General features: G+C 35.0%; 1 protein-coding gene across 1 annotated transcript in view; it reads right to left on the bottom strand.

The window, feature by feature from the left end:
* LOC149212835 (protein WHAT'S THIS FACTOR 1 homolog, chloroplastic-like) overlaps nt 1-20,191 on the bottom strand; it is a 109,774-nt gene extending 89,583 nt beyond the window's left edge. The window contains exon 1 of the mRNA XM_089388841.1: nt 20,107-20,191. Coding sequence (XP_089244967.1) covers nt 20,107-20,191 — 85 coding nt within the window. The remainder of the gene's footprint in view (nt 1-20,106) is intronic.
* Between the last annotated feature and the right edge of the window lie 1,193 nt (nt 20,192-21,384).

Raw genomic sequence — 21,384 nt, 5'->3', positions numbered from 1 at the left:
ATCATCCAAAACTATGGGGCCCTAAAACCCTAACAAGAAAAATTGACAAATACAAAATAAAATATTGACACATCCAAAGTTTCGAACATTTACAAAATATTAATACAACTAGTTACTACATCAAATGCAAGATATTAAAGTACTCAAAAATCAATGCACATTAAATAGAGGTTCAACAATTAGAACCATAAACTGTTGTTTTCCAATTGAGTAATTTATGTCATCAAAATCATAATGTATAAGTGTGAACACCAATCGATGTTTCCATCTTGCTATAGAAGAGTTATATGCAGCAGATGGTGCAGTAACAACAATAGATGGACTTGGACAAGGGGGAAAACTCCAACACTGAATTATTATTCCATTTCCTTCGATGATTGAGCCATCACTTCTGTGGTATAAATAAAAATGTTGCAGTTGGAGAAATGACGTGTCTAAAAAGTTAGAATGTCTTCAAATCAGTGAGAATCCCTTCTAATATGGTTTTTCTCCTGCACCTGCTCAATGTTAGAGACCTTTCATGTTGCCAAAAGTGAAAAAAAGAGGTAAATCACTTTTGGCTGCCATGTCATGTGGCCTACACACAAGATACAGGCATGCAGTGCCTTGGAATTTGTCTTGTTTCTTAGATGACAACCTTACTAGAACCTAAGTCACCTGGTTTGAGTTCATGTTTAAGTTTGGCAATAGTTAAGTTCGAGAATGAAAAAGAATGCAATAAAAATTGACATTAAGATCATGAATATAAATCGAAATTTTGAAATTTTATAATTACATATAATAAAACTCTAGGTGCTCATTAAAAATGTAAGATAAAAAACGAAAATTACATGCCAACATTAAACATATATATTTAGAAAGACAATATCTTGTTCAAAATTTAAAAACATGTAAGATATCCAAAGTTGGGCTTGAAATACAGATTGAAGTTTAGCTAGGGTTGAAGTTCAGCAAATTTTGAATTTCAAGCTTCAAATTCACCAACAATGCGACTATGACTAGAACACATTAACTGTTGAACTATATATCAAATAGCAACAGTATCATACACTCAAGAGAACTTGTACAATTCATTAATAACAGTTGAACCATGCATATTTAATGGCAGTAATGGAAATATTATGTATCATTTTTAGTACTTGAGTCGGGAAAGAGGCTTAAGTGTTAATTAAGCCCAGGGAGCCCAATATGGTTTGCAAGCAGAAAGCTAGATTTGAGCTTTGTAGTCAGTTATATCTCTAAAGCTTAAACAATCCCAAATTTTGAACTTCGAACATTGGGAAATAATGAAGAGAACAAGATGTGCAAGATTTTCAAGTAGAACATGTTGACACAACTATGATTTATTATGGCAATAAATCTAGTGTTTCATGAAAGTACAAAGCATGTGGAGCTACATTGTCACTATAAATGAAAGCTTGTACAGAATCAAGACATCGAGCTGCAATATCAAACAACACAGCCACAGACTGTCAACATATTGATCAAGCCATTTGGTCCTGTAAGTTTGTTAAATTTAGAAATAAGCTTGTTGTGTCTTTAGAATGATCATTACTACCCCTCATATAGCACAAGACGTTCGGTCCAGTTGAAGACTCTGCTAGTTATGATATGTTTCTAGTATTATGATTTTAAGCCATATCTTGATACCAGATGCATGGATATCAGTGACTATCAGTTTGTAATTTTCCTCACATGAGCCAGTACAAAACAATATTATTGATGGCCTATCATGATATATTGAGGGGGGATTTAACTTGTTCCCACACTTTACTCAACACTTATCCTATTCCTCTGTCAACCACCTGCTCGGGTGGGTGACAAGGTGCCTTGAGTGGAAGTGTTTGTTAGCATATGTTTGTGTATAATACCCCTTTTAGAGCAAGTTCCTTTGGAGATTATATGCAGTGGATTATTATTTATGTACTCTTGTTAGAAGATGTGTACTATCTTAATCTTTTGACTATCTAGCAGGATAATTCGTTATTCATGTTGAGTGCTCTAGACATGCACACATTATTATGGTGATCTAATCTTCCAAAACACTACATTTATGTTTGGCTCATGATACATTGGCTTGATGAGATAGCAATCTAGTGGAAATGTGAAGGTGAGGGGCTCTATAATGTTGGATATTACTACATACAGGAAGAGGGTGGCTTCATAGTTCCTGGGATAACTAAAGACAACATTCAGTTCATATTTCTCAATGTCATGCTAAGAGGAGATTCAATGCAATTGAACTTAACAGTAGTGGCTAGGGCTACAATATACACACTTTTATTGAATGTTCCAAAGTTCTTGGTGGTAAAAATCACATAAATCATGCTTGTTGTCATAGGCAAGTCTACACCATCTCGTTGCAAATGTGTGCATTTGCATAAATGTGTGGAAAACTTGTTAGAATGACCATTTAGAATATAACCCTAGTGGCACACATACCTTTGCTGTGATGACTTTGACAATAATTCGAATTCACTCAACTTCCATATGGTTTTGAACTTGGGTTCCCTTCCATGTGCTTTTTGTTTACTACATTTTACTTCTGATGTGATATGTAGGTTCAGATTGTAGTATTTAAGCATTCTTTATTGATGTTATATTGTATGTTGTTTTTTACCTTTCCAAATGATGTATGTACCAATGGTGTGGTGAATTTAGTTTCAAAGGATTCGTCATCATATAATGTATTAGCAATGGGAAGCAAGGACTGTAGCATCACTGTGTGGAACACAGCAAGTCCACACCCTATTTTTGCATGGGAAATAATTTTTTACCTGTATTCTTTGTAATCAAATAAGAATTAGACAATTTTTGTATTTCTTTTCCTCGTGTGAGTGTTTAGATGAGAGGGTGTCACTGTTTCCATTTAGATTTTACAACTTTTTCTCATTCTGCTTTAAATTTATCTTGGAAGTGTTGTGGGCATTCCTTTGGTGATTTTGTTTTCTAATTTATGTGTGTATTTAGGCATAGGGGAAATTGGAAGGCGACCAAATTTATACTCCTTCATATGTTTCTTTTATTAGGGCCATTGTATGTGGAGGAACACAAGGAATTATGTTCTCGACCAACTTATCTTCATTTTGGAGCTCCTTACATCAATTGCTTCAAGAAATGGATGGATCAACTCGTGGTTCTACAAAAGGAAACTTTTTCAAGGCCTTACTAAATAGCCTCATTAAAGAGGGGGAAGTTCTTGGTTCACCTCGATCACGAATATCTTGAACACAAATAGTATTTTTTTCATTGTAGTTATATTTATGCATGATAAAAAAATGGCTAGTTCATTGAATTATGAGCCTTATTCTAAGAGCATATTTCTAGCTTGCTATGTGGAATACTTCAGTCTAGCTTATATCCTAGTCTTTCACCTTTTTAGCTATAGCACTTTTAGTTTTTGAATGTGACAGGTATTTTCTCTTGCACAACGTGAAATTGTGGAGTATTTCATTTCTCATGTTTGTATTTTTGGAGTGTATGCTTTTATGAAAGGTTTTTTCTTTGATGAGTTGTTTATCAATGGAGTGTCATGTTGGATTTTATGAGAATCTTAAATGTGATGCATTGAATTCTAATTTTCCATGCTCAATGTTGGTTTCTAATTCGTTCCATACAAACTTCTTCGTTCTTATTTTCCACCTAGCCTCTAGTTTCTATTTGTCTTCTTACTTTAACCATTCAATCAACATGCCTGAAAAAGACACCAAGCTTTGCTTAGAGGAGGATATATTAACATATACTAAATTGTATCCCAATGTGCTTACTGGAGATGTACAAGAGAAATAAGAATACTCAGCCTATTTAATAGAATAATGGGTAAAAATAGACACTCGTTGCTTATGATCAACTTATGCTTTTATACAAGAGAAGTTGTAGGATGTGCCTTAAATTTCCTAACAATAAACCTTTATTCATAACCTACTTTTTTTGACTTTGATCAATTTTGACTTATAACTTCTATGTGAATGTCTAAATCTTCGAATTGTCTTCCTTGTACTCCAACATTCTTTCTTGTCGAAGCAAACAAGATAGCTAACATATTACAAACCACATTGAAAAAACTTTAATCTAAGACTTTGACAAACATATATATTCTAAACATAAATGGCTGGAACTCATTGCATAACAATGGGAAATAAGATAAAATAATATTTTTAATATCCAAAAAAGGAATAAGAAATAGTTCAATGGTACTAGAAAATTCAGCCAGTTATCTATAGATTATGGGAGTGTCTGTAGCACTATTAGATGGTAAAAATTTAGCAAAAAAGGAATGATACAATAAAGAAGAAACATGAAATATTTATTGTTGATACTTTAGTGAATTTCTCCTACGTTGATACCTACATTGGTATTGTTGTTGATTAGGGTCATGTTGATGCGGATTATTTACAATCATTGAAAATATACTATATATATTTTTGTTTTGATTCCTTGAACTTAGGTAAATAAACCCGAGGATTGCCCTAATTTTCCTAAAATTGCATGGTTCATATTCCTACCTTTCAATATTTTAGATAATTTAGTTTAGGAGCTCAGGAAAGCCCCACAAATCCTCACCAAAAAAATTGAGCTATTGTTTATTTTTAATAGTTTTTTGAAGTTGTCTTGATGACTTATTATAGACAAAAGTGAGGATTTTTTACCTTGTTTCAATTGCTCAGATTTTGTTCTCTCAAATTTTAATTCTTGTATCTCCATTTTCTTTTGATCAACAACCCCCTTTAAAATTTATGCTTGTTTCATCTCTAGTTCAATTATTTTTATTCAATTTTTTGATTCTGAAATGACTAGGTCAAGTCACTTCTACAATCATATATATATATATATATATATATATATATATATATATATATATATATGGTTTAGTAGTTTCCATTGCAGTTGGTAGTTAATACCATCTCCCATCATGGAAACTAGAGTGGGGGGGAATCTGAGGGGCATTGAAAACATACCAGCATCCTTGCTCTGAGAGAGTGGAATTATTTCTCAAGAATATATATATATGTGTGTGTGTGTGTGTGATTGTAGAAGTGACCTAGCCTAGTTAGAGTGAGGATGCTGGTATGTTTTCAATGCCCCTTAGATTCCCCCCACTCCAGTTTCCATGATGGAAGCTGGTATTAACTACCAACTGCAATGGAAACTACTAAACCCTGCAGGACACTTAGGAAATGGAACCCACGATTTCCTTGGACATTACTCCTTAGCAGAAATGGTTGAAAAAAATGATATATCCCTTTATGCTTTGTAATAGTATTTTATGTTGTGATTGCATGGTTGAATCGAGCTTTAAGGTTATCAACATCAGTGGATATGGGCATTAGTGTGTTTTGATATTTAACAATTATTTTCCAACATTTTTCTTTTAGAAAAAGCTTCTTAATCCATTATCACTACTATCTGGAGGCCCTCAAACTTTGTACCCACACTCTTCAGTCTCCTCCTAAGCCAAACCTTGTTTAGTGGATTACCTCTTCCTTACAGTTCTCCCATCAGTTAGGGGCACTAAGAGATAGGATGATGACAACATTGCTTCTAGATCCATATCATCACAGACTATAGGGACCACTCCCCCTCCCCAGATATGTAAAATATTTCATCATACTAGATCCCTTACCAACATGCAAATCATATCACATATACATCATTAGTAGGTTATAGCTTTCACACAACCGCATAGAAGAGGCTTCAAATCTTCCCCTAGCTCTTCTTCAGGGCATCATCCTATCTTGAGTTTCCTTCATTATGCCTTTAATGTTTGGAGAGTTAGATCTAGTGTATCTTGACCTAGTCCCTAGATCCTTTCCATTTACACATCTCCCTCCTCTTGTGGCTGCCTGCACTTGAATCTGAGTGTGTTCTCGTGTTTTCACTTATAGATTTCATGTTTCTACATTACTTCTTTTTCTTTATATAGGAGACCTTTTAGTAATCCTCCTTTATATTTAGTTCATTATACTTAGCATTCCCATTGACATACATGTGTGGTCATTTATTTGAGATTAACATAATTATCTTATCTTATGTTATCTTATCATTTCCTTTAGTTCAGCCATGTCTGGCTTGACAATTCTTGTTAATGAGAAGTTCCCAACATTTATCACACAAGTACAATTGAGATCACCCGAGTTTGCATGGATGTAAGTTTACACAAGCACCTAAGTTAAGTGATAATTGAATCCAATATTATGCACGCATTGGGTAGTCCTACTTCTAGGAAATATTGTATTACTAGCAAATCCTCCTCCCTTTTGGGCCCTCCTCTAATGGTTAGCACTATATAGTCAATCATATCCCAAAAATACCATAAGACAAAGCCTTTCTCGTTGGCTCCCATATCATTCCACCTTTTCACTTTACAGAAAAGTGCACAAGACTATACTTTGGTATGTCAAAGCTCCTTGCTTGGATGACAAGCAATAGGGTTATTATCATAACACATCTTTCTTCCTAGTTGGATTTCTCTGACAAAGGTGAAGCACAGGAAATGAATCAAATAGAAGTAGTTTCCTATCTGATCACAATGGAAATATAAAGAATATATTATTACGCCCTCTTGATAATGAGAAGCTATGTAACCCACTATGATCCATGTCTTACAATGTTTTCCTACCTATATTAGTGGAAGGAATTTGCAGTTGGATTTGCTTGTAACCATCATAACATGGATGGATCTTATTACTTGGGTTTTGTTTCTTCCTGGGAAATATGAAATTATAGCTGACGCATAACTTTGAAAGATCTTGATTTTTTTGTCTATATTCCTATTTTGGTATTTTTTGGTTCTCTTATATTTAGGGCCACTTCTCATAGTTGTTTTATGTTTTTCCTGTTTTTGCATGGGTGTGTTTTAGCTTCCATCTTTATATAGATTTCATACATGCTAATATTATCATGCACAACTCATTCATTGGTTATGATGTTCTCAACAAACTTGCAATTCCATGGCCTAAACAATACTGACATGTAAGAATTATTTATTATATGTTTTATTCAATTAGTGCAATTGTTGGCTACTTTAAAGATATTAGTGAGGAAGCTAGAGTATCATCAGACAATAATCTAAATAGTGCACCTCTTTTTTTTGGATCTTAGGCAAAATATACAAAACGTGTATTCCTGAAGACAATCTTCGTGCACTCTTCAATAGTTGACGTGTTGGATGCTTCTGCAGAGGATGTTATTGAACATGGTGGATGGTAAGGGCTAGAACATGCAACACTTTATAACATTTTCTAATTACTATTTAAATGCATCTGAGCCTTTAATATCCACTTTTTGTTTTCTTTTAGAAAGTTAAAGTCGTCCTTAATTTAATTAATCTTTATTGTACAGATGGAATTGTTTTTCACATACATTTGTTGTTTAATATTTTTTTGTTTCTTACAAAATTGTATTCATATGTTTGGCATTATTATAATGTTATTTATGATAAATCAACCCTATTTTAAGGGGTTGTTGCATGGAGAATCCTCTATAAAGGCACATATGTTAAGGACAAACAATATTTTGGTGGATCATTTGGTATAGCAGGGTGACACTTGGATGGTTTGATTATCTCAATGTCATAATGAAGGCTTGTTTACTAGAGCATCCCACATCTAGGAAATTCTAGATTATTCATTTATATTTTATTCCATATAAAGTGTAAAGAAATCCTATAAAAGGAGGCCTCCTATCCATTGGAAATAATTCATTATGGATAAATTGTGTAGACATTTGTATTTGGGGTTGAAGATAAAATTGCAAGTTTGAAGCTTGATTTTGAAAAAAAATTTAGGGTTTATTTTCACCCAAGGTCATCATCGTTTCATTTCAAATTTATTCCTTTTTAGTTGGGCATAATATTGTACTATTATATCGGGCTAATGCAAGTTGTCGAGGGGCTTAAAGAGTGATGTGTTGACCTTATTCCCAGTTGTTTATGATACCAGATTTCAAAAGTATTATTCAAGGCTGGTTGTTAAATAAAAAGTTGTTTTCTTTTACTACCTATGCCTAAATTGACATCTTAAGCTTCACCTGGATGATTGATGATTGTATTAGTGTAACTATTGAGCATCTGTGTTTGGTACTAAAACAATTTCTAGATATGTTAGATCGATAGATAAGATAAACTAAGAAAATATAAGATAAATGTATTAATGTCCAACAAATGACTACTAAAGTAGGTCAATGATACTATTTTAGGTACAATGATGTCCATACAAAGTGGGACTTCCAAAGTGACTCCTATATAAAATAAAGAGACCAGAAGTAAAATCACAATCAAATCTAAAAACCTAGAAAGTCAACTCTAGAGAGTAGATAAGTGATCTTCTAAGAAACCTTCTAGGCCCTCTAAATGCTCCAAGTAGTGAAAGTCCCTTTCACACTCACAATGGTTGGGTTAGCATTCAAAGTCTGTAATTTTATACTCCACAGATATGACCTCTCTTGTTTTGCATCCATAGGAACATGAAGGACTAGAAGCAGTCAAGGACCAACTTCCTGTAAGGGTTATGGTAGTAGATGTACTCTTATTATAGGCCCATGAGATGAAGGGCCTTCAAAGCTCAAATAAAGAACAACAAAACCGAATCGACATCAAATATGTCAAACTTTCACACAATTAGGACTCCAAAGGCGTACATGTTCCTTGCTTGACAAATATTCTACAAATGTTTATGAGTAAGATCCACTGTATTTATGGATACATTTGTGGAAATTATTTTTGTACCATGAAATTAGCTTACTTGAAAAATATCCAAATTTTTTTTACAAAAAATATAAAATATTTAAATATTATTTTCTGCAAATATTTATGAGTATATGTACCATGCAGTTAGCATGATTGACAAATCTCCATTTTTTCAACAAAAATATAAAAGATTTTTTTTGAATGTTACGATACTCAGGTGTGAGCATATTACACGAAATGGGATTAGAAAAAGGATGGGGGGACAATGCAGAGAATGTCTTGGATACGATTCATTCGTTGTTTACGATGCTTCATGCACTTGATCCACCCACTTTGGAAATGTTTCTAGGAAGGATTCCTTTGTTTTTTGATTTTGTGATTATTTCACCTCGTGGTTATTTTTGGAAAGCAATTTTAGGAATGGCATACACTAGTGGATAGGTAAAAAATATCATTATAATTGAAACACCCATTCCATGATATCTTATCTTTATTGTTTGATTATATTTTTAAATTTTACTTTGTTTTTGTTTTGTCTTTTAACTATAAAATTTAACATACTTGGTATCATATCCTTTTCTAAGTAGCATCCAAAACATGAAGATAATATTAGTGTTGTTTTGTGTTAAAATATTTTTAGATTTAAAGTTTATAGATATAAAAGATAAAAACAAATGTCAATGCCTTCATTTGATTGTTACTTAACTCTGGTGTGGCTAGGTTACGGGAAATGTGATTCGAAAAAGGATGGGAGACAATGAAGAGCATGACTTGGATATGATTCATTTGTTGTTGGAGATCCTTTAGGCACCTGAGCCATCGACTTTGAAAATGTTTCTATTAGGGATTCCTATGGTTTTTAATGCTATTATTATTTCACCTCATTTTTTATTTTGGGAAAGGAAATGTTTTAGGAATGCCAGACAAGACATCAGTGGACACGTGAACATTTTTTTTAGAATTGCAATGTCCATTCGATGATATATTCTCTTTATTGTTCGATTGTATGTTGAACATTTTTTTTTTTTTTTTGTCTTTTAACTATGAAATTGAAAATACTTGGTATCATTTCCATTTAAACAACAACCAAATCTTGAAGATGAAATTAGTATTGCACGATATTGATTGAAATCCTTTTAGTTGTTTTTTGTTAAAATGTTTTCATGACTATTAGAAAAGTTTACTTTCATGTTGTTTATATACTTGACCAAGCTCATGCATTAGAGAATTAAATGTTGTTTCGAATAAAATGACAAGGATTCTATGTGACATCTCAGATTATTAGTTTTCACAAGTTATCTACAACTTGAGCTTTTTAGCATATAACTTAGTTGGCATGATTGTGCCATAGATTTCTCTGAAGATTGAATACTAAGTTACTAAGGTGTTATTTCCTATGGTGAAATTTTATTTGCTTTGTTTAAATAGGTCATCTCACCACATGGTCGCCACTATCACCCAACTGAAGAAAACTGTTCAAGTTTCTTTCTTTTAAGGGGAAAAATGGCTTTCACATTATTGATGTTGAGGTATATGTTGTATAAATCCTTTATAGTCTACTTTAGTTTATATTCTAGTGTTTGTCGTCTTTCATGGCTTACACTCTGCACTGTAACTTCTTTTATTTTCAGAAAATGAACTCAATATTGATGGTAAGAAGCAAGAATTGAAGAAAGACAAGAACAATAACACTGCAGTGACAACCACAAAGAGAGAGTGAGAAGAGAATCGGTTTAGTGATACCATTAAAGCCAATATCCCGCATAAAACACACATAGAGACTGATAGTCAAGTCTTCAGAGTTGGTGAATTCACTTGCAATTTGTTGGAAACATAATAATAATGTTTTGAAGTAATGAAACAGCATTTCATGTGTAAATTTCAGTCTAACCAATATTATATTGGAAACTCATATTGTAATACTCAACATTTCATATAATATAATTTATGTGGTTGAAATTATTTTTAGCTGCACTTGATATTGTTTATTATCATAATTAACATATGTAACTTTATGTTTTTATATTACATAAACATGCACATTGTATGATTTTATTTTATTTTTAATTTAGTCGCAAAATCATACTAATTAGTTTATGTTGATTATTAATGAACACATAAAATCAATCTAAAAAAACTAAATTAGTAGTTTATATTGACTAATGATGAGCACAAAGAAAATGATTATATGGCTAAATTAGTTGTTTATAATAATTATTAATAAAAATAAATGAGATAAATATAAACTATTAAATTTGTCATTTATATAATGAATATGAAACTACCAAAAAAGGATAAATGATTACTACAAATGATAAATTTATGATTACAAAATGACGACTAAATTTTGTATATATATAGTTATTAGTAGCTAATTTACAATATCTTATAACATGACCAAAATTTAGTTATATTTCTTTGGTCACTAATTGGTTTCACACAATGACTAAAATTTGCATATATATGATTATTAGTAACTAATTTACAATGTCTTAGAACACGACTAACATTTTTGGTCATATTTCTTTGGTCATTAATTGGTTTTCTTGGGTGATCATATAATAATATATTTTGTTATATATTTGGTCATTAATTGTGGCAATTAATGACTAAATTAATGACCACATTTATGACTAAATATACTACTAAATGATGAAATCGAGAAACAATTTAATGACTATGCTAAAAATGACTAAAAGTTGGTTGCGTTATAAGATACTCTAAATTAGCTACTACTAGTCACCGATTGAGAAATGATCATTTATATGCAAATTTTAGTCATTTTTTTAGTAATTGTTTAGCCATTTTGTACTAGTGTAATTATTTTCGGTTTTTATCTCATTGGGAAATATCGTCTCAACTTTCCTTGGAACTTATTTCTTGTGATTTAAATATAATTGTCACTTGTTTAAACATAAATGGACCTTATTCCAACAGGAAGAGTTTTGGTTATCAATTCTATGCCATCCAAATTTTGCTTCTAGCAAATTCATATTAGATGGGATTTAAATTTCACTCTTGGGGTTTATGAGACTTTGGATCCCTCTACACATCCTTATCCTCTATAAAAATTCTTGATTGAAAATATGGAGATAAATGGGTTATCAAATATTCTACACTTTACATTGGATCCAACTTAGAATAGTAAAAAGTATGGAGAGGCCCATATTGCAAAGAGATTGGATTAGTTTCACATATCAAATGGTTTCTTGGATCAAAGGATCAAGTTAATACAATGGGTGTTTGTAGGGGCAACTTAAAACATTGGAAAATCATCTTGGATATTGAGACGGCTTCCCAAAATCCTCCTAGATCTTTTAAAACGAATCCCCACAACTGGAGGACTCATCCCTTCTTGAAGACATCAAATGGGTCTAGTGTCTAGTGTCCCTTCAACCCAAATTTGAGGGAGTCTTCTCCTTTAAAATTCTAAGAAAAATGAAGATTTAAAAGGAAGCCATCATCTCGTGGGGAAAAAGGATAAAAGAAATAAAAAACTTTAGTAGCAACTCTTTCGAGTAAAAATTTCTTCACTAGTGTTTCCTTTCCTATTCCACCTAACCCTACAATTCACGCGACCTTATATTTATTTTTTAGGTAGTGACATAAAGTAATAGAATACCAAGAGTATTGAGTTCTCATCCATTACAAGTGTCCAACTGAAAACCGCCTATGTCTAAAACACGAGCAAGAGCCTTTCTCCAATTTCTGATGGTATTGTAGCTGTACCGTGGATTATCTTCGTGAGTTTCAGTGTCATATGTTGTCCGCTTTTCAAAATTCTGTAAGGCGTCAGCATACACTCCATCATTGAGCAAAGCACTGTAATCTTCTCATATTTTCTTATTAATGTAATATACAGATTGCAGGGGTTTTTAGCTGTGGCTTTCCCTAGAAAATAATTCTATTATGTGTGATTGAATTATTTCTTTTATATTCTTGGTGATTTCATCGATAGTTTATTATTTCAGCTGATGAGTAGCGTAGATTCAATTCAGTTGTTTTATCATATTACAATATGCAGTTTGAATCTACAAGAAATTTCTACATGGAATCGGAGCTGAAATCACTATAGAAGAGGAGAATACGAGTTTGTCTTTTGTAGGAGAAATCAAATTTGCAGTATCACACTTCAGAGCCGACAAGATGTCGTTTTACGGATTGAGACTCAAATATTCCCTTTAGGGTAGTTCAAACTATATTTCTTGGAAGGACAAAATGGAGGCAGTGTTTGAAGGAAACATGCTTAAGGAATTCATAGACAATGATATTCCTAAGCCAGCTGATGCTCAAGATTTGGCAAAGTGGAAAAAGTGTGTGGAAAAGGTGAGAAGGATTATCCTAGAAGGAGTTTTATATCATATTGTCTCAAACGTCCATGGTAAGGAGACTCTATTTTCAATGTGAAAGGCCTTAATAGACTTGTTTCAAAACAATAGTGACCACAGGAAGTTGGCACTCAATGACAAGCTCATAAAGATCAAGATGGAGAAGACTAACACTATAATTAAGTACTTGATCAAGGTCACCCAAGATTAGGATGAGCTTGGAAGTGTTAGTTTTACAGTTGTTGAAGACAATATGTGAGCTTAGCATTTCTAGGCCTTCCCAAGAGCTAACACAGCTACTAGGACTCAGTTAATGGGAGGGATAAGGTACCAGCATGCGAGTGGTTGTGGTCCGACTTGGTGGAAGAAGAGATTTGGCAGAACACCAAACATGGATCCTCTTCCAAGCATGATTATGAGGAGACTTGTTCCTTAGATGGAGAGGCAAAGAAAGGGAAGGGGAAGTTATCCCATTCGAAATCAAATTCTAGTAACGTGGGCATGAAGAAGGACTTGGCAAAGATTAAATTTTTTCATTTTTACGAGATGGGACACTATGCCACAAAGTGTCCACACAAGAAGGTCCGTACTAATTCCTTAGGAGAAGCGGCAAGTGAAGCTCTTGCTTCACAATTCGAGGTTGATTTCACCCTCATCTATTGTATGGTGACATCGTTAATGGGTAGTGTGTGGTACCTGGATAGTGGAGCCTCATTCCATATGACCAGCAACGAAGAGTCCTTTAGTGAATTGGAGGAGAAGGACCTATAGATGCACATCGAGATGAGAGATGATGGGAGGTATAGCATGACCAAGTGCATCTAGAGGAAGTCTATTTCTTCTCTCACATTAAAAAATGTCATGTATGTTCAGGGCTTGAAGAAGAATTTGGTTTCAGTTGCCATTTTGGAGGACCATGGTTAGGATGTGATATTTAGTAAGGGAAAGGATATCCTTTGTCATATTACCTCAGGACAATTGAAGTGGATCACGATTCGGGTGAAGAACCTCTACCAATTCGATGTAAAAGACTTCACTTATTTTAGCACAAAAGTAGAGAAGGTGTAGAGCCGAGACATCAGTGAGTTGTGGCATAGAAGATTGGGTCACTTGCACCATGGATCTTTGAAGATCACGCAACAAATTTCTACAAGAGTTCCAAAGGGTACAATAGAACAAAGAGACATGTGTAAAGGGTATACATTAGGGAATTACACCAAAGCTTACTTTCATGATAAAGACATTTGAGGAAAAGTGATCCTTGATAGAGCTCACTCATATGTGTGGACCGTTCTCCATAGCCTCCACATCCAAACACAGGTATTCTGTAATATTTGTTGATTATTTTTCTGATAAGTGTTGGATTTTCTTCATGCAGAAGAAAGATCATACATTCGCTAAATTTTGTGAATTTAAAGACCTTGTCGAGAAATATATTGGCAAGAAAGTTAAAGATCTTTGAAGTGATAACAATGGAGAATCTGTGTCGAATGAATTCAAGAAATTTTGTGCATCGGAAGACATTCGACTGAAGTTAATAGCATCTCATAACTCACAACAAAATGGGGTGGTTGGAAGGAAGAACACAAGTGTTGTGGGAGTTGTATGGGCAATGTTACATGATGAGGGCCTACCATTGCACTTGTGGGATGAAGCATGCAAAAAACATGTTTATTTAAGGAACATAAGTCCTCATAAAATTCTCAGGATTAGTACATCAGAAGAAGTATTTTTAGGTAAGAAACTATATGTCGCACACTTTAGGATCTTTAGTTCATGAGTCTACTATCATATTACCAAGGATGCCCAGAAAAATCTAGAGCCAACAACTGAGTTGGGCATATTTGTGGGGTATAATGATACACCTCACAACTATCAAGTGTACCTGTCATCCAACAGAATGACAGTGGTTCGTAGAGATGTAATGTTTGATGAAGAGAAGGCCGTGATATGTTCCCTTTGAGAGGGAGCTTTAGTTTCGTGCAGATGAGGAGATTTTAGCTCGAGGGAGGAACCTTAGGATGATGTGGAGTAGCCACATGCAGAGGAGCATAGAGTGGAAGAACCCACTCATGCAGAGACTTAAAGAGATGGAATGAAGCGCATGAAAGAGGTTGAAAAATTGATGCATTATGCTAGAGAAAATGTGGGAGCACCCACATCACTGACAACTGGACTAATAGAAGGAATTATCGTAGCTCCCCACGCTCTCACTATTGTTGATTACATTAAATTTGTTGCACAGGTAGAGGAGGTCACCAGATCGGTACATTAGCTACATGGATTTGATGAGCAAGAGTGTAGAGGTTGAGTCATACTCATTCGAGGAAAAAGTGTAGCAACCGGTATGGGTTGATTCCATGGTTGAGGAGTATGACTCTATTATTAGAAATAGTGTTTGGGAAGTGGTCCCAAGACTAGAAGACAATTCAGTGGTGAGTTCCAGATGGATTTATAAGGTAAAGGAAGCATAAGATGGGAGTGTGGAGACACAGAAGGCCATATTTGTGGCCATAGGATTCTCTCAGATGGATGGAATTGATTATGATGAGACCTTTTCTCCAGTAGCAAGGTACTCTTTAATCAGATCTATTCTATCACTATCAGTGCATATGGGATGGAAGATACATCAGATGGATGTGAAGGCAACATTCATCAATGGTATTATTGAGGAAGGGGTGTATATTGCGCAAATAGAAGGATTTGAGACCTTCAACAGAGAGTCACATGTGTGCAGACTCAAGCAAACAACGTATCGACTAAAACAAGAACCCCATGCTTGGTACACCAAGATCGGTAGTTATTTCATTGGGTTGGGCTTCATCAAAAGTGAAGCAGATGTGAACCTTTACCATATTGTGGTTGAAGGTAAATTGTTGATTATAGTATTATATGTTGATGATTTTCCTCTAATAGGCGATGAGAATCTAATAAAATATTTCAAAGAGGATCTTGCAAGAGAATTCGAGATGAAGGAATTAGGGCTCATGCATTATTTTCTTGGTATGGAAATGTGGTACGGAGATGCGGAAATGTTTGTCTCTCAGGGAAAGTATGCCAATGAGATACTAAGGAAGTTCTACATCGAGAGAAGCAAACCCATGGAGACTCCTCTAGCAGGTAATTGGAGGAAGGAAGATGCTACCTCAGGTGAAGTAGTGGAGGTTACTATTTATAAACAACTTGTGGGTTCACTTATGTATTTGGTGAACACATGACGAGACATGTAGTTAACCAGCTTAGTCAAGCCGTGGTTAGGCCAAGAAAACTCTATTGGAAGGTAGCTAAATAGGTGTTCATAGACCTCAGAGGCACCACTCAGTTTCGTATTTGGTATAGACGAACACAGGAAGTGAAGCTTCAAGGCTTCACAGATGCAGATTGGGTAGTGAGTCCATTTGACAGGAAGAGCACATAAGGGGGAATCTTTAGTATTTGGTCAATAACATTTTCTTGGTATAGCAAGAAGCAGAGTTCAGTTACACTTAGTTCAGAAGAAGAAGAGTACATGGCTACTAGTCAAGCAGCTTGTGAGGATATCTGGGTGAGGAAGATCCTTGTTGGGTTGTTTGCTTAGCACATGGATCCTATAGTGATTTATTGTGACAATCATAGTTGTATCAAACTCTCTGAGAATCCACTTTTTCATGATCCGTCCAAGCATATCGACATCTGGTATCACCATCTATGATATTGCATGCAAATGAGAATCATGTTTGCTGGAGTACAATCCTACATAGGAGAAAAATGCACATATTTTGAAAAAGACATTTAAGATGAAAATTTGATTTTCATAGAGGCGGGATCAGGGTAGCAGATAATCCCTTTCTTGTTGAGAGGGAGTGTTTAAAATGCAATAAGAAAATCCTAATTTAGTTTGTCCTTGAATTAAATTGTAATTCGACATCTCATGAATACTTGTAATAGTTAACTAAGTTAATTTGACTTAGTTAGCTCAGTTAATATGAGTTGAGGGTCTAACTAAAGTCATGTAGAGTGCCTCCAACAATTAGGAGCACTAGTTGAGTCTATTTTGAGTTGTAATTATTTAAATTAGCGAACTCAGTTAAAGAGAGTTAAACTAGTTCCAAGTGATGGATGAATTAGTGGGAAATCCAGTAGTGAGGTGTAACCCACAGTAGTGGGGTGTACCTTATTGTAGTGGGTTGTAACCTGCAATAGTGGGGTGTACATCACTATAGTGGGGTGTAACCTGCAGTGATCAACCAATAAACTGAAGATTAACTCATAATTAACTCATGCTTGTCAAGTTAGAGAAAAACCTAGTTGAGATTGGAGTTCAGGGACAATGTACTATCAGTTATAAAATCATCTAAATTAAATAGATGGTGGATGCAATGAGAGGAAAACCTATGAAGATTGTGCAATTCATAATTATGGAATTTCTCAATTAAATATGGGATAATTCCCAAGGGAACGACGCAATAAAATAAGGATTTGGGCAAGCAAGAATTTTGCTAAGTATTGACTTGAGCTTGTCTAGGAAGCAATGGAATAGATAAAAATAGTGTAGAGGTTGTTCAGGCTTGAGCAACGCAATGTAATCTTCTCATATTTTCTGATTAATGCAATATATAGATAACATGAGTTTTTAGATGTGGCTTTCCAGAGAAAATCATTGTGTTATGTGTGATTGAATTCTTTCTCTTATATTCTTCTTGATTTCGTCGATCATTTATTGTTTTCGCTAATAAGTAGAGTAGATTAAAATCAATTGTTTTAGCATATTATATCTGCAATTTGAATCTATAAAAAATTTCTACATATATAACTGGAAAAGGTCTTCCTCCCATAAATACAACATAAATACAACGATTGTTTATAAACACATCGTTCATGTAGCCTTTACTACTGTTCTCATTCCTGTATTGAGCGGTGAAAGTCAACGCCTCAAAATTATTAGCAAATAGAACATGACATGGAGGAGGAGCCTGACTTTCAATTTCACAGTGTTTTTGGGCTATAAAAATGCAAGTGATGAGAATGCCATTTAATGGGAGAGTGCAAATATAAATACAAATTGGAAACGTTCCGATGTGCAAATTACAAGGAAGAAGATGAGTTATGAGTGTAATGAAAGTATTGGTAGAATGCTATATACACACATTGGCCTTTAGTCGTCATTATTAGTGCCATACATCATTGTGCCATAATACACCCAAATCTACCCCTGTGCTTTGTATTCTACTGTATTTGTATCACAACTTGATAAGCTTTTTTTTTAGGGCAGAAAAAGCATAATATTATTTATATGAGAAATATAAAAGAGTCTGAAAAGTACATTCAGCCAGGAGAAAGCATATGTTCCAAAGATAATGAAACTGTAACATCAATGAAGCCATATCCTGATATAGCTAGATCAGGCCTGCATAACCATGACGATTGAGCAAAATAGAAAATAAGACAATCGTCGAAATGAGACCATATACAAAAGAAGGATCGGAGTAAAGGTCCTCCGCCTGTATGGACAAAGAGAAACTGTATGCAATCCAAAGCAAGCTGAGAGGTGGAGATGTAGCATGTTCAACCAAAACACATAGCATATAGTTCATAGCAACTAGCATCTTATATAGCTCAGAAATAAAAACAGAGAGAACTATGAAACAAAAAACTAGAAATTGGGAGGGAAAAAGTCTTGCATGGAAAAGCATTTTCCATCAGAGGAAACCTGAAGATGCCACAAACCCGGAGCAGCTTGAAGACATTTTTTTGATAACAAGTCAGCCATTTGATTTTGCTCCCTGTGGATGAAATTTACTGAAACACCTTTTAAGGAGGTCCAAAAGAACCTAATCTGTTCTAGCCACCCCACCAGATGTGGCTTGGAGATGGTATTTTTTCCAGAAACATAATCCACCATAACCTTTGAGTCCCCATAAATAGAAACATCTTGAATATTTAAAAAAAGACAGAAATTCATGAGGCCTACGAGAGCCATCGCCTCCGCCATCATATTTGTACCCCTTCCCCCATTCCAATGAATAGAGAAAAAATTGTCTTCGTCTGCTAATATAAGAAACCCGCAGCCACAAACACCATTCTATTCAGCACCGTCCAAAAACGCTCTAGGTAGATATGTAGACACCAGTGGGATATTTATATCATGAAGCTCCTTCTGCTTGGGAGAGGAAAGCGGAATTTCCTCATAGAGAGCACATATGGAGGAGAAAATTTCCAACATCGGAGTTCTTTTGTCATTGAAAATGAAATTATTCCGCCACCTCCAAATACACCAGAAAGTAATGATAAAAATTGATCTCCATGAGGCATTTTGTTTACTACACCATATAAAAGCTTCCATGATCGAAAAATGAGGCATAAGCTGTATCCCACAAAAATTCTCCAGGAGTAGCCATATTTGACGAGAGCCCTTGCAATTAAGAAATAAATGAAAGTTGTCTTCCTCGGCAGATCTGCAAATGGGACATAAACTTGGTCCCAGCCAACCACGCTTTTTTAAATTCTCCCACGTAAGATTTTTATTATGGAATGACAGCCATGAAAAGAAGACCATTTTTAATTGACACCCAGATTTCCAGAAGATGCTCGGGAAGGACGAGTCACTTTGATGCTGTCTATCACTAATCAAATTCCGATATATATCCTTTACCCTGATGGATCCCATCCCATTTGAGTTCTGCCATATGAGACAGTCCTGCTCTGATGAGCGAAAAATGCCACCATTCCTGAGACTTGATCTGATTTGTTCCCACGACATGGCGATATCGTCCGGCATTTGCAAACTTTCAGCCTCACACCAGATTGGGATTGAGCCATGCCATCTAGCAATCAGGCTGTCCTAGAAGAAGACACCTCTCCTGTGAAGAAACTTTAATAAGGGCTCAGGAACGCAGATCTCCTCTTTGCCACATAGAAAGATGTCTTTACCTATCAGAATCCTTTTCCCTGATTGAAATCGCCATATTAAATTCTTCAGGAACAATTTTCCTATTTTACGTAGGCTCAACCAAATCGTAGATCCGTGAGAGGGACCTATGCTTCCTTTTCTGAGCCAATATGATAAGTTATTTCTGCCCAGATACTTTTCCTGAATAATACTGCTCCAAATACCTTTCTCATAAATCCCTCTCCATAAAGTCTTGAAAAGAAGGGCCTTCCCAAAAGACCTCAGGTCTAACAGACCCCAGCCACCCATGCTTTTTGGAACGGATATATATGAGAGCTTCGAGAGGTGATAATTTCTTTTCCCTACCTGTCCACCCTAGATAAAATTAGCGGTGAGTCTGTTCATTGATTGGATGATGCTCGCAGGAATAAAAAACAGATGTGCCCAGTAAACTGCCAACTGATTTAGAACCGATTGCGCCAATACAACTCTCCCTGCCAAAGAAAGGCTTCTGAACTCCCACGTTGATATCTTCTTCAAGTATCTCTCAGGGATCCACAGCCAGTCTGATCTTGAGTAACAATTTGCTTTTAACATAAAACCCAAGTACTTGATTCCCATATTGATGGATTTCACTTCATAACCAAACAGTTCAGATATCTTGGCCAACTCTTCCTGGTTTATATCACTGTGATAAATAATAGACTTCGAACCATTTATCTGCAAGCCGGATGCCTTTTGAAAATTTTGAAGAATTTCATAATAACACATCCAAGTTAGCCTGCATAAAATGCCAAATAAAATAACATCATCGACGAAAAGATTGTGAGAGATAGAAATGTTTCTACACAATTTCATCGGGGAGCACCTGTTATCATCCACAGCCTTGTTTATATGAAGACTGAGAGAATTCATGGCCAATATGAATAAAAGAGGAGAGAGAGGGCAGCCCTGACGAAGGCCTCTAGATGCTAGGAAGAAAGCCGCTGCCATCCCATTGACAATGACAGCATAATTTACATGTTCAAGGCAAGCCATGATCCAGTTGATCATGTTTGTTCTTAAACCAACCTTTGCTAGCAGACATCTTATCAATGCCCAATCCATGCAATCATAGGCTTTACAGAGGTCAATTTTTAGAATGACAGCATCGCATTTTTTTTCCCGGATGGCAAATAGACCTTCATGAGTTGTAGCAACCGCGTCTAAGATGTTCCTCCCCTGTAAGAAGGCATGTTGGTTCTTTGTTAAGAATTGAGACAAAGTTCCTTTGATCCTGTCTGCGATAATTTTTGATATTATTTTGTAAGATATATTACACAGAGAAATTTGACAGAAATCCGTGAAAGGGATGGCATTTTCTTTTTTTGGGATGAGCGCAATATAGTTGGACGTTGTTTTCTGATTAATGCTACCCGACATCCTGGACCCTTCCACCATTTTTAGCAGATCAGATTTGATGATGTCAAAAAAGTTACAAAAGAACTCTATAGACCACCCGT

This window comes from Pinus tabuliformis, chromosome 1_1, assembly GCF_031772625.1.
Source record: "Pinus tabuliformis cultivar Carrire ecotype Pingquan chromosome 1_1, CPIR1, whole genome shotgun sequence".
NCBI lineage: Eukaryota > Viridiplantae > Streptophyta > Pinopsida > Pinales > Pinaceae > Pinus > Pinus tabuliformis.
This window is presented reverse-complemented; position numbering and strand designations above follow the sequence as displayed.